The sequence below is a fragment of the Ochotona curzoniae genome, unplaced genomic scaffold, assembly GCF_017591425.1.
Source record: "Ochotona curzoniae isolate NIBS_2020 unplaced genomic scaffold, NIBS_Ocur_1.0 contig_2235, whole genome shotgun sequence".
Classification (NCBI taxonomy): Eukaryota; Metazoa; Chordata; class Mammalia; order Lagomorpha; family Ochotonidae; genus Ochotona; species Ochotona curzoniae.
In genome coordinates, this window is record NW_024465384.1 from 226065 (window position 1) to 240264 (window position 14200).

Genomic DNA, 14200 nt, shown 5'->3' on the forward strand with positions numbered 1-14200 from the left:
AGGGATCGCCTTACTAGGGTCTCGATTCCATGCATGACCAATGGCGTTTGTAGCTAGGGCAATGTTCTAGCACTGTTTGACCAACATTATTTTTAGCTTATCAAGTCTTCCAAATCTTAACAGTAAAATGCAATGATAGTTATCACAGGGAAAGAGAAAGGAAGCCACTATTGTGCACAATAGAAGGCAGGTGTCCACCCCTTGCCACAGTGACTTCTTTGGTCCCTTCTAGCCTAGGACATATTCAGTGATGGATTCAATTTTTCTTTATGTTTCAATGACCTACTTTTTCCTCAGAAACTTCAACTCAACTGTATGGTGCTTGAGAATGAACCCATTCATTGTTATTTGAAGCTCATCACTGCTCTTTCTTAAATCTCCTGGATATGCTTTCAGGATTCAAAGGAAAATTCTCATTTTTCTAGCCTCAGTGGAAATTTCACTTAGATAAGTGCAAACTAGTGGCAAAATATCAGCAGCAGGTGGATTCAGTAGGTTACACTTCTAGGGGTTTCAAACTCCAGCCTGAGAATCAGAATCATTTGGAGAGCTTTTTCAAAATGCAAAGTCTAAGGTCCTAACTTAGGAACTTCTCATTTGATGATCTGGAGGGAGATCTGGGTATCTTTCTACTTAGAAAGTTCCATATTTGCAGAATATGGATGCAGAAAAACATGAAGATATAAGAGACGTGGCTAGATATATGGGCCTAGAAACTAGAATGATGAATGCTGAAAAGAAAAGAAAAAGAGGGGTGGGAGGGAGGGAGGAAGAAGAAAGAGCCAGAAGAAGGTCAAGGCAATTAAAGAAAAGGTCTGAAGGCAGGCGCACTGGGCTGGGAGGGGTTTCTCTGGGAGAAGATTCTATCATGAATAACCAAGTAGGGGACTCATTGTCAGTCTTAGGTATGGTAAATGTGCATGTCATACACACGCACTTGCTGGCCACTATGAAAAGATGCTGGGAAAAATCAGAGAGAGGCACGATCCCTGAGCCTGGGATTGTTCCTTCATCTGAAACAATTTTTTTTATCATGTGCAGTCTGAGCTCTATTGCACACCCGAGTGTGTGTGCGCACACACACAGACATGCCAGAGGAGAAAGCACAACACAGCTGCTGAAAATTGGTAGTTGCTGTAGTGTGCTTCTTTCCATTCCCCACTCTGGCTGTCATTTTGACAGTGTTTCTTTGGGCCACATCTGGCTGGCAGGGTATCAAAGGACTTGTGGGGGAATGGAAGGGTGCTATAAAAAAGATCACAAAAATACATCAAGACCATCAGCAAAGTAAATTTTATCTATTTCTTCCCTCCCCTCCCCACCACCCACCTACCCCCCAGTGCCACCCTGCCCACAATCTGATGCTGTGGAAATATGGTCCGATCCAATCACACATTCTCTGGCTCAGCAGCAGGGATTGCCTATTTGCAGAATGATGGCTCTGTCCTTGGCTGGCCATGATCATCCAAGGCAGAAACACCAGTTAGAGCCATTTGGGACTCTGATCTGCTATGTTAAATAAAATAAAATGTACTCAAGTATAGTGAGTCAACTCTCTATGTCTACAGATTATTCAAATCAAGTCCTTATGGAACATGCATCTGAAAAATGTTCTCCAATAATTTGTTATAGTTTGAGGAGCAGCTGATCTGATCTTTGTTTTCTGAAAGCATCAAAATGCATCAACATTGTCATAGCACGAGCTCTAGTCACACCAGACTTATTCAGTTTAGAATTTCATCTGCTCTCCTAAGCTGAGCTTCATAGACTAAACTGGATTTCATTAATGCCTGACTCCTGAGATCCCAGGAACACCTCTTGCACGCAAAGATGAAAATTCAATCTAGGTTTTTTTAGGTTGAAGTCATCATAAACAAAGGAACGAATAACATGCAACACTGAGTTTTGTCATGTCAACGCTAACGTGACATTGTAAAAAAGGCAATTCTGAATCAACAAGACATGATGCTTATGAGAAAATGTAGAAGATAACATCACATCTTCTACACTGCTACAAAACTCTTCCTTCCAACTCAGAAAGAAGTCGACACCTCTCTTGGCGTTGACTCCCTTCTATCTGGCAGCTCTGCTCCATGGGAAGGCATTCTCTTCCATCTTACTCTTTTCTGATTTCATTTGTAGACACTTCTCCCTAAGCAAGCTCTTGGATTGTTTGCATGATGGCCAAATAAATTTGACTATTTGCAAAACTCTGAGAGAGATGGCATTTTCAAGATTGGCAACAAGCTTCATTCACTCTCCTTCTGGAGAACAACACTGGATTCTGGCCACTGATTTCTCAGGCTGAAGCAGGAGACACTACAAAGAATGTATTTTCTGGAGGTTTTACAAATAATAGACTTGCTTCTGCCAGACTGGAGACAGCTCAAATATGGAGTGTGTATTTGCTTATGGAATAGACTGTCTATGGATCTGGCACTTCAGTAGCTCAAAGGTTGGCAAAGTCCTGCTGGCTGATGGATAATACAAAGGCATCTTTACAGTACAGGGAGAGAGACTATTGATTGGCTGGCAAGCAGGAAGTAATATTTCTAAATACACTTCACATAACCAGCAGATTGTTTTGCTAACAGTAGAAGTTAAGGGAAAATTAAGAGTGAGTAATAAAAGTGCAACAACCTGCCTAAATAATGCTACACAATTCAGCATTTTTTTTTAGATGACCAGGCCTAGCATTTCCTGTTATCCCTAAGGATTTTTACTTGTCTTCTCTGGTTCTATCTTATTGGGAAGGAGGCATAATGGAAGAAGACTTGAATAGAACTCTGTGACAGTTTTGGTCAACTCATTCATTGAATACTGACTGTGTATTCATGTTTTTTGCACTATGGTTTGTCCAACTGAAACATGACATTTTTCTAAGGCTGGTGGGCAGGGAAAGAGGACTCATTAGAGTGAAAGGTTCATGCTTTGTTTCTTAGGCACAACCTGGAAGAAATGAGACACTCATCAACCATTAAATCACAATGTATAGGTGACTTCAAAATCATGGGGACAGGGAAAGGGAGGTGTCAGGACAGGTATGCACTCCTTGCCCTGTATTGAGCATCTCAAGCTACATACCCAGTACAGCACGTCAGTCCAGCCCTCCATGGTGATACACTGGAACACCGTCAACATGGCGAAAGCAAAATTGTCAAAGTTGGTGATGCCGTGCTTGGGTCCGTCCCACCCTGGCTTGCACACTGTGCCGTTCTGGCACTGTCGCCCATGGCCCGTCTCCAAAGCACAAGGGGAAGGATCATCTTCTGCTGGGACATCTCCAATGGCCAAGGGAAAAGAGAACGAGGGAATAGAAGGGATGGGGAGAAGGGCAGAGAAAGAACACAAAGTTAGGGAGAAATGTGAAAGGAAAAGGCTGATGAGGTGACTAAGGTGGACCTAGCAACCATAATCCAGACAGGCTTTTATTAGTTCCTCCATCTAGGAACTGAAGAGCACCAGGAACTTGGGCATTCACTTCAGGTGTTGTTACTGATTTAGAAGGATGACTCCAAAGAGTTGTTATAAAACTGTATTTTTATTTCAGACATTGATTTCAAAGATAGTAGGACTAATGCCCATCCTATTACAACATGTCAGTATCACAGTCAAATACTCACTTGAGAAATTATAATGATGCAACCACCTCAAATAAAAGTTGTCCTGGAAAATGACAAAATCCACATTTTCTTTCCTTTTTGGTGGTAACATAACCATATACATTTCTGTTGGGTCATCAGAGTATTCAAAGATGAGGGCCAGACTAGTGCTGACTTGAAGACTCCATCACACAGTTAATTAGTCAACTGTTCCCATCCAATAATGCCTCCTGACTCCATAGAGACTCATTCTATCACAAACCATATTATGCAGTACCACAACTTAGTGGAGCCTTGTACCGATGAAGAATTAGGGAAATAACTCTATAGAGGAGAAACCTCAATACAGCAGTCCTTATTACAATTTGTGGCTATCCACACTCCTGGCTGTATTTCATGTGCAGCAGGCAGAGCTGTGCAGTGCTATCCTTTACTCTCCAATGTCAATGCCTTTTAACAACAACAACAACAACAATCCTTTCCCAATCTCTCCCCAAGACAGAGTGTCAGTAGAAGAGAAGGAGATGATTTCTGAGATATAGGTGGGGATCTTTCAGGAAATGGTAGAATACGTTGTCCTGAAGAGTCAGGGGACATTTGAGTTGATTCCACCTGTGGGAAATGGTGACAAGCAACTGAACAAGGTGAGATGTGGATTACTAGTGCCAAGGGAATGGTTGGAAACTTTAAATAATACTTCACTGCTATAAGAACTCAATCATGGTAAAATACTGGGGAAGTTTTGGCTTCATCTGTAACAGGTATGGAGTTCACAGAAGTTTGTGAAATTAAGGTCACGGTCTTGTATTCATTGAGAATGATGACAACGGCAAACAGAAGAGACGTCAGTTCTGACAAACAGAAACATGTTTGTTCATCGGTCTTCATTTAGAGATAGTCGTTCACCCAGGATCTTTTCTTGTTTCAGATGGAACAAAGCAAGCACAAGTTTCAGACATTTGCCTGATGGACACTGGCTGTGCACTGGACATCTATTGGTCAATTGGCTATTCTCTGATTCTGGCTTTTAATTTGAGACTACTCACTTCCAAGGGGAAGACGGGAAGAGAAATATTAATCTTTAAGGATGACACAGTTGTTAAAGAACAGAGTGAGATCTGCGGCCAAAATTATATGGGGCAGTGGTGGTGGCTTCTTTTCTTCCTCTTCTGCCACGCTCTCTTTTTCTCACTTTCTTTGACCACTTCATTGAAATATAATTGGCATGCCTTAGAAATTCATCAATATGAGTTTTCTTCATAAATTTGAGTTGTGCAGTCATCACCACATTCCATTTAAAAACACTTTCATCCATCCCCTAAAATTGAGTATCTGTCCGCAGTCAGTCCTTACTTCTGGTCCCAGCTCCTGGCAATCTGATCTGCATTCTCTATCCATAACTCCGCCTTTTCCAGACATTTTATACAGTCATTTGTATGAAATCACACATCATGTGGCGTTCTGCTTCTGCCATCTCCTGCTTCACCTAATCGTACTGGGCCCTTCAGTGTTGTTGCATCTGTCAGCAGAATCTGTTCCTTGCATGATCCAGCAGTGTAGCCATGGTGTGTTTTGCCATTTGCCAGTGGAAAGGCATTGGGCTTACTTCTAGCGTTGAGCTCTTATGAATAAACCTCATCCTGGCCTTATGGCTGGTCCTATAAAGTTGTGTGTCCGTCTTTTCCTACTCTGCTGCTTCAAGCTGTCTTTTGTTTCTTGAATAAAATCAAAGTCCATTACTGGTCCTTGTTGTATTTCAGAGAATGACAGTGTGTACACCATTTTCTCATTCCAGGACCTGGCTCCAAAACAGGATTCTGTTATTATAGCTGTATTAACCCACCCTCTATCCAAAAATTTGTGATGATTTTTGAAGTTGTGAAATCTCTAAAATTTGGAAGCAAGGATTAAATAAAAACTAAAAGGTGAAGCTGAAGCTTAAAGGATACATTAAAAAGCAGAAAATAAGTACTTTAAAATTTGCGAATGGAGAGTCTAAATGCCAAAAAAAGATCATTTCTCACTCAATCTAGAAATAGCTTTCTAGACTGATATGCCCAGTTGCTGTGATGAAAGTGACTGAGTGACATGAGAGAAGGGATAAAGAAAAGGATGAAGACAACAAAGGGGAAACTGGCTTTTTCCCCCTCATGTTTTGCTCCTGAGTGGAATAAAGAACTGCACATCTTCACATTGTGACTGCTACTCTGTCTGTATCAACTGCACTCTTAGTTCCTACAACAGCAAAAATAAGGGGAAGGCTGCCCAGTGTCCTCAAGGAAAGAAAACACAGTGGTGGATTCCACAAACATGTGTTAAAGAGAAAATGATATCAGGGGAAGTGATCTTATTAATAAAAGAGAATGGACTGTGATTCAGAGAGATTATCTACAGGCTCAAGTGTGGTTCTGCTATTTTAAATCTGTCTTGAACAACAATAAAAAAAGATTGGAGAACAATTAAGAAGCAGTGATGAGCTGGTAAAAATAGGTATCTATAAAAAGCACAAATGGAACACTTGGAAAACATTCACACACACAAACGGGCAGATCCCGGCAACATGTACTCCAGGGTGAGGGGGAAATGAGCTTCAAGATAAAAATGTGATGGTTTTCTTTTGTGGAGTCACGAAGTGTCAGGAAGGAAGCTGGAACCTGAGTTTGGAGAAGGAATCAAAGCAACACCAATTCTGCATTTTGAAACAGAAATGAACACGGTGGGCACCATTCTGGAGAATCCAAATACAAATTTTGGTGAAATAAGCCAAACACAACATCAGTTCTTTTTTTTGAGTTTCAACTTTAAGGAGTGAATAGAAAGGAAGTGACTTCTTCCCTAGGCTTCACCAACCAATTCTTTGTCCATCCAAGTGGTAATGACTGTGCTTGGGAGAGCTATTCAGAGTGACCTGGCACACAGCGCTGTCAAACAGATGGGACAGGCAGAAACCAAAAGGACCGGCATATGGGGATATATTTGTTGAGGAATCAAGAATGTGTCTCACAGATGCCCCAGGCATTAGGGAGAAAACCCCTCCTCTTCTGAGGGAATCTTCACTGGGGACTGCCCACTGCAAGGGCAACCTGCAGCAGAGCGACAGCCCCAGTTGGCTCCACAGTGATTGTATATTAACTGTACAGGAGACATGGCCCAAAATCTACCATATTCTGAAGGCTGTGGTGCATGACAGGCACAATCTGTGAAATCATATCCAAATGTAAAAAAAAAATAAGAATCTGATATAAATTCCATTAAAGGATTATATAACAAGGACTCACAGAGAACTTCCACCTGATCTAAAAATTTGGAAACTATGCTCACTCTATCCAGATCAGAAGATCTAATTCAATCAACCAAATATTCCGAAGGTTACACAAAGCTCCCAACACACAAGAACTGGTTTCCAAGACCGCAGGGTTTTAGTCTTCTATCCTGTGGCACATGTTACATGTCCAAAGGTCTTGTATGCTTTTCTTTGCTCATCAGGGCAGGTCAGTGCACGCCCTGTGGGAAGTGATGGAGTACATCTCTGGGTCATCTTCAGATGGTAGGTCCTAGGACAAGGAGGTGAGTGAGCTTTTGATTAGGCAATGCTGGAGCATGCAATCTGCAGCTAAGTGTCCTGGGCCCCTTTCCCAGCAGGGATCCTGGTTCCATACACCAGAGTGACATCACCTTCCTGGCGGAGATGGCATGCTACCTTCTTTGGAGCACTCTTCTTGCTGTCCTCCGATACCCTGGCTCTCTCTTGGATGATGGTCATTCCATAATGGGAGGCTGTTTCTCTTCTGAACGTGCAAAATGAAGACAAATTGACAACTCTGACTGGTAAGCTCAAACTTTGTCTTTCTCCCAAGAGTTGAGGAGGTCATTAATGGTTCCCATGCTGGGGGATGTATGTCTGCTGGATTCACTGCTTGTAGCCATGACTTTGTTTTTCAAGGCTTGAGACCCTATTTACAAAGTCCAGTGACTTCCAACCAACATTCAGAGTTGCTACCAAAGAATGTTGTGCTAGTAGCAGACATTGAGGATACTTCACAAGGTTCACCAGGTTGTCTTTCAAAAAGGAATCAAAAACAAGTTAATTTTGGTGGGAAAAGGTTGAGGTACACGACGTCAAACCATTCTTGGAAAATCCATTTTGTGACTGAAAGCTCTCCTTTTAATTTTACTTTTCCACAAATTTTCTAGGTGCCCTTGTACTTTTACGATTCCCTAAGTGGAAGAGAAATCAGCTGAGTTTCAGGGGCAGCTATCATTGAATTCTTGGTGCACACACATCTGAGTGTATGATGGAGTTGCCACGTTTGGCTCCAGCACACAACGTCACCACTTCACCTGTTCCCATTTTCTTGGTGAAAGCTGTTCCACCATCATGCCTTGGTATATTAATGGGGAATCCCCATCTCTGGTGCATTTGAGTCCAATTATTTCTTCAACCTGCAAACACTTTAGACAATCTACATTTAAGGAGGTCTTGGAATAAACTTTCAAAACTCTATATGATTAATATAAATATATTCATTCTGCTCTTATATTCTCTCTCAAAACAGTAAAAATGAATGTGTGATCCAGGGACCACAGTTTGCAGGTTTGTGTTTTTTCCCCTTTCATTTCCTTTTCTTTTATTATTTTTTTAACTATGGCAAGAACCCAGACACCTGGCAGATGCCAAGGCCATCCACCCAGTCACGCTGGATTACCCATAGTATCATTTTGGGCTTTCATGGTAAACAATCTATCTCACTCCTTGTTCAATAGGGGTTCATGCTCTTATTCCCCAAAGCAAGAGGTATCAAATCCAATTTAATGCCTGGGATGAATGGGAAAAGAAGTTATGCAGAGAGAGTATGAGATGAAGAACCCCTCAATGCTCTAAGCAGATGCTGCCTCACTCCCAACGCCACAAACTAAGATAGAACCTGCTGCTGGAAAAACAATTCTATGTTGAAGATTGCTAAACCTTGTGGGTCCAGGAATGCTAAACTGCTTTACATGTCTGTTTAAAAGCCTTGTCAATTTCTGTTAAGGTCAAGCTGAGATGTTACTTACTTAAGACAGGAGTTTGTAGCATATCCCATGAGCCCACACTCCAGTGCTACTTAGGGATGCACTTAATGAGCTTGTATTACTGTTAAATGTGTTGCGTTAGGAGAGGAACATGAAGAGAGAGGTTTCAAAAAAGAAAGGACTGAGCAGTCATGACAATGTGCAAAATTTTGGCCATGAGAAAAAGAAGTTGGGTTGTTAGCAAGGGAACAACTCCATACCTGCCCTCCTCCTCAACCTCAGGAGGAGGGCCTGGGGTTTTCTGCCTGCAGAGAAGAAATACCGATTGAAGAAGATCCGGGATGGGCCCTGGGAGGACAGAAAGGCCTCAGTGTCATGATGAGAGAGCATATTCCGTGTGGCTAGTTGACCAGCTGCTTGGGAGCTCTTGGACGCTCATGGAACATTCCAGGTGTTGGGTCTCCAAGGCAGAAGGAGAGAGGGGCAGTACTGTCTCCTGAAGGGGCTTTGGCAATAAGCCATCCTGAACTGTGGTTGCAGAGGCACGCAGACGCCAGCTGGTTCTGATGCTTAGGAGATCCAAGATGTGGCTTAGACAGTGAGAGGCTGACAACAGATAGGCTCTTCATTCTTCAAAAGTTTCTCCTGTTACGGAGCTCATTCTAATAGTGTTTAATGATTCTGAACTAGGTTAGCACTTGGCTATTTTAACAGAGACTTACAGTAAATATTGCAACCAAGAGAGAAAAGTACCTACAATTGCCTCCCACTGAATCACGGAAGGAAACATGGTCCTCTGAAGAAGGGTCCTTGCTGGTCATGGTTACTAGGGTGACAGCAGCACATTGAAACAAGATATGAGAACACTGTAGACCTGAGCACCTGCCATCCAGCCAGGCACCCTCCTCTTACCTGCTATGCCCTCCTGGTTGTAACACGTCTTGTGCATCTTCCCCATGAAGAGCTCTAGGCCGATAATGGCATAGATGATGATGACAAACAATACTAGCAGGGCAATGTGCAGCAAGGGGACCATGGCCTTGATGATAGAGTTCAGGACCACCTGGAGACCTGCAGAAACAACAGTGAGAACATCAGTTTGCACAGAGTCCAGGGCTTTTGCAGATGCCAATGGACTAATAAGATGGACATGACCTCACATATCCTCCTTAGGGTACAAGGAGATTTTGGTACAACCCCAGTTTTGATATAACAAACTGAGACCCCAAGTCACACATCAGTGAGTGATAGAGTTGGGTTTCTGAAATGAGGTTATTTTCCTCCAAAACCTGAGCTGGAGGCACATCCATGCAAAAGGACTGGCAGATCCTGCACTTCTGAAGGAAAAACATGTTGCTTTCAGGAATAACCATCAAATCTACTATCTCACCTTAGAGATGACCTAACATCATTTTGTGCCAGAGCAGTGTCTCCATAAAGACAGAACTCAAGTTGATGAGTGAAAGCCATGCGGGGATGCTATGGTCTGGACCCAGAGAAGCCCATGTATCAAAAGCTTGACACCCCCAAATCTTATGCTCAAAGAGAGAAGACACTTAATCTGACGATGGTATCTTGAAGAGGAGGCTCTAGCAAGTGACTAGATTAGATTAGGTCTGTAGGGTAAGTCCTGAGAGCCAATCCTGGTAGCTTCAAAAGGAAAGACATAGACACTGTCTCTTACTGCAGGTACTCTGTGCCACCTGGAGACTCTACTAGCAAAAACACAGATACCAAATATCCAACCAATTTGATCACCAGTGATAGACTGTGAGCCTCAAAAACCATGAACTAAAACAACCCCTTTCTGTTGATAAAGCTTCTTGGGCATTTTGTTGTAGCAATAAAGAACTGACTAACACAAGGGATTTGTTCAGTACTCAAGGTTAGATTACCAGCCCTCACTGGCCCATTGCTGGCCCATCTGCAGCCCTCGCTGGCCCATCTGCTAAAATACATCATCAGCCTGACTGCAAAGCACTTTCTATGCTAAAAGTGGCCCACAGATAAGACACACCAGGGTGGTGAGAGCTTGGTGACAAAGCTGTAGAATAGCTTTGGATTGCATGACCAGATTATTCTCTATGGTATGCTTCAACCAGCCCATACTCTCAGGGCCCATGTTTAAGGACACTAAAGCCCCAGGAAAATGGACTTTTTGCCCAATGGATCCAGAGTTTCAGTTTGGGAAAATGAAAAAAAAATGTCCCGGAAATTAATGAGAGATGCTTAAGCAGCCATATGAATGTGAGGGGACTTGAAAAAAGGTTGTAGAAAAATGAAATTAGAAATTTATTATGTTGCAAACTCTTTAAAAAAAAGTTACTCCAATAAAGGGTCTTCAAATAACTCATGGAAACATGAATTATATAAAAAAACTATTCATGGATTTCAAACATTTTTGCACCAAAATAAACTTTTCTTTAATTCCACTGTCTACAAACTTTTTTGAAGCATGTTTAAAAATTATTAAAGTGCTATTTCTTACACATATATTATTACATTTACTCTTTTTGTTGATGATTTTATTTTGTGGCTTTTCCTTTAAGGGGATGTACAGTAACTGTGTAATGAAAACTATCATATCCAGTAGCATGTTATTTAACTTCATGGCATTGTAAATTTCTATTTTTTCTTCCTGCTGTTGATTTTGTATTGTGTCTTTTCATTTAAAGGGATGTATAGTAATTGTGTAATGGAGACTATCCATCCATGTCCACAATGATAGACATATGACTATTTATGAAGAACTATACTATAGTAATAAAATTGAGGAACTCAATGGGTGGGGAAGGAAGTTTGGGGTGGGGATAAGGGAAATCCCAGGGCTTATGGAACTGTATCATAAAATGATGATAATAATAATAATGTATCTATATTTTAAAAAGTTTAAAATGCACCTAGATCCTTCCAGGGGGAGGGAGGAGGGAAAGAGTAGCTGAGAAGCCCAGGGAACACATGGTTCTTGGTGGTGGTGAGCTCCAGTGGACACAGAGCTGAACAGCTGTCTAATAGGGAGAAGGAGTCCCTGATTTATAAGTTCAGCCTGACCATAAATAATGCATCAAGACAGACTCCCTAGAAGGAGATGTGGCAGGTCTCCACTTGAAAATAGCAGGGAGATTGTTCCTGGCAAGGCAGCCCCAGATTCCATCCAGCTGCAAGCAGTCCTGTCTACTGTTTAGTGCACCAAGTCACCACATGCTAGGAGGCAGAGAGCAAGTGGCCTTATCTTCCCTTCTTGCTGGCTGTGTGGAAAACCATCTCATGGGTCACCCTGTCACCCACCATACCACACCACACATGTAACTGCTAGGGTCTCCCCAATGGAGCTAACCCCCAGTATCCCTCAGCACAGCCACACCATCCTTCCACCTTCTGAGTGAAGGAAGCCTCATCCTGGCATTCTCTGTACACTTGTCACTGGGCAAATAGCTGTTGGGTCCCCTGTTCCCTGATGCTCTGTATTCTGGAGGGGTGGTTAGGAGAATTCTCCTCAGCAGTTAAGCCAAGTTGGGGAGAAAAAGAAACTAAAAAAAAAAGTTGGAATAATTTTACCTGTGAATTAGCAAGAGTGCTTTGCAGCCTCCCATTAGAACAAGATGTTTTCAGCTCCAAATGAGTCCATTAATTAGCAAGTTGTACACACATTAGTGTTAAAGTATGCAAAACCATGGAGAAAATGGAACTGCAAAGTAACTTCTAGAGGTTTCTGGGAAACCTCTCTCTCTTTCTCCCTCCCTCCCTCCCTCCCTTTCCCTTCCTTTTCTTCCCTCCCGCCCTCTCTCATTTCTCTGCAGCTCAGCGGGCTCCTGCCCCTGTCCTGGCTCTGGATGACTGGCAAGGAGAGGGGGTGAGGACCCACAGCTGTGGGAAGCAGCATGGGAACTCTCAGCTGGGGAGCTCCCATGGCACTGAGGGCAATGGGGGAGACTCATCAAGGGAAGCAGGGTCTCTAGTGCGACTCAGGAGAGAGTGGAGGAAAATCCCACAAACCAGCAAGCCAGGTCACCAGGGTCCCCAAAGGGAGAGAAAACAGCAAGTGGGGCAGATAAGGACATAACCAACACATTCTCCTAGCCTCCAGGTCTACTGCTAACGGGTAATGATGTCACTTGCTCTTGGGGGTCACGACCACAGTGCATCCTGTGCCATTCCCGGTTCTATACTCTATGTGCCTGTTTATAGTCCCTCTCTGTACAATCCAGTCACGCAGCTCTTCCATTAGAGACTTGGCTAAGGTACCATGCTGCATGTCCCATGCTGCATGGTATTTTAGTCAGCACCAGTCACATGTCTTTATGGTGGCTCCATGAGATTACAATGGAATGGAAAAATGCCTTCTGCCTGGTGAGTTCACAGCCCTGACTTTACAAAGGCACTGCTACCATGGGCATGGTGAGGAGGGTCCAAACACTGCCAGCCACATATAAGCACAAATAGTTATGTACAGAACAGAATTCCTGATTGTGGCAACAAATGACTGCTTCTGGTTTATGCGTCAACCAAATTGTATTTTGTTTTTAACTGCCACACAAAAAGTCACACATATTTCTGGGGGTGCTGTGTGATGCTTCAATACATGTATATACTATACAATTTCCCTATCCCAGCAAACTTACTACTTTCGACATTTATTATTGTGCTAGCTATATTTTTATTTTTGCCTTAGTGCATACTCCTACTGTCACAAGAAACCACTCATTGTAAAACAGTATGCTATACTGGCCAACTAGAGCCTTGCGTATCTTACATTTCAGCATCTCCTGACTGCACCAAGAAGCCACCTCGGGTTACTAGGCCTGCCAAAGTGCACACAAAGTACAAAGCGTGCATTGTGATGTTCGCACAGTGACATGACCCCTAACGATGCAGTGCCTGCTCACTGCTGAGTCATGTGCATCTTATTTCTTCCCTCTATGGTGCTGTCACACGTGTGTCCCTCTACCTGGAAGACAATTCCTACCTGCCTCCAGTGTACCCTTTAGCTCTCCACCCAGATAATACTTCTTTAGGGACCCTTCCCCACGTTCCCAAACCAGAGAAATGCCCTTTGTTTTGTCTTCTCAGAACTACTTCCTTTCTCTTGGAGCATTCCTTTCCGTTTGAAAGACCTGTCTAAAATGCATCCACTGCCTGGCCCTTTTGGCTGAGACTTGTGAAGATGGGGATCTTGAGTGTTCTTCTCTCCCTCATCTTCCCGGAGCCTGGCTGAGCTCTGAGCATTTGGCAGGCGCTCTGTGAGTATTTGCTGAAGCAGTAGCAACACTCATCATCTTGCTCTATTGGGTCATGTGGACTTTGCTGCAATGGGGGTCTGCTTACGGAGAGGTAGAGAAGGAACAGCTGGACTTCAGGGACTGTGGGGCAGGACAGAAGCTGCTGGGCAGGCTGTGATGTGGCCAGATGGCAGTCAGGGCAGTTGGTGGACTTCCTTTCAGTGGCCAATGGTGCCAACCACCTACTACACAGTGCTCCAGGCCTCATGTTCCCCCTCCCTCATATGTGGGTACTCAGGCCAGAATATGGATTTCTTCAACTCCTCCCTCCCGTCAGCTACCCAGTACTGTTGGTTGGATTCTAAA

At 43.1% G+C, this 14200-nt stretch overlaps 1 protein-coding gene across 10 annotated transcripts in view; it reads right to left on the minus strand.

The window, feature by feature from the left end:
* Positions 1–14200, minus strand: part of CACNA1C (calcium voltage-gated channel subunit alpha1 C) — a 559109-nt gene that overhangs the window by 163352 nt on the left and 381557 nt on the right. For all 10 annotated transcript variants that reach the window (XM_040972179.1, XM_040972175.1, XM_040972178.1 and 7 more), the window contains exons 6-7: positions 9528–9686; positions 3085–3281 (exon numbers count right to left, since the gene is read on the minus strand). In XM_040972179.1, the coding sequence (XP_040828113.1) occupies positions 3085–3281; positions 9528–9686 (356 nt within the window). The remainder of the gene's footprint in view (positions 1–3084; positions 3282–9527; positions 9687–14200) is intronic.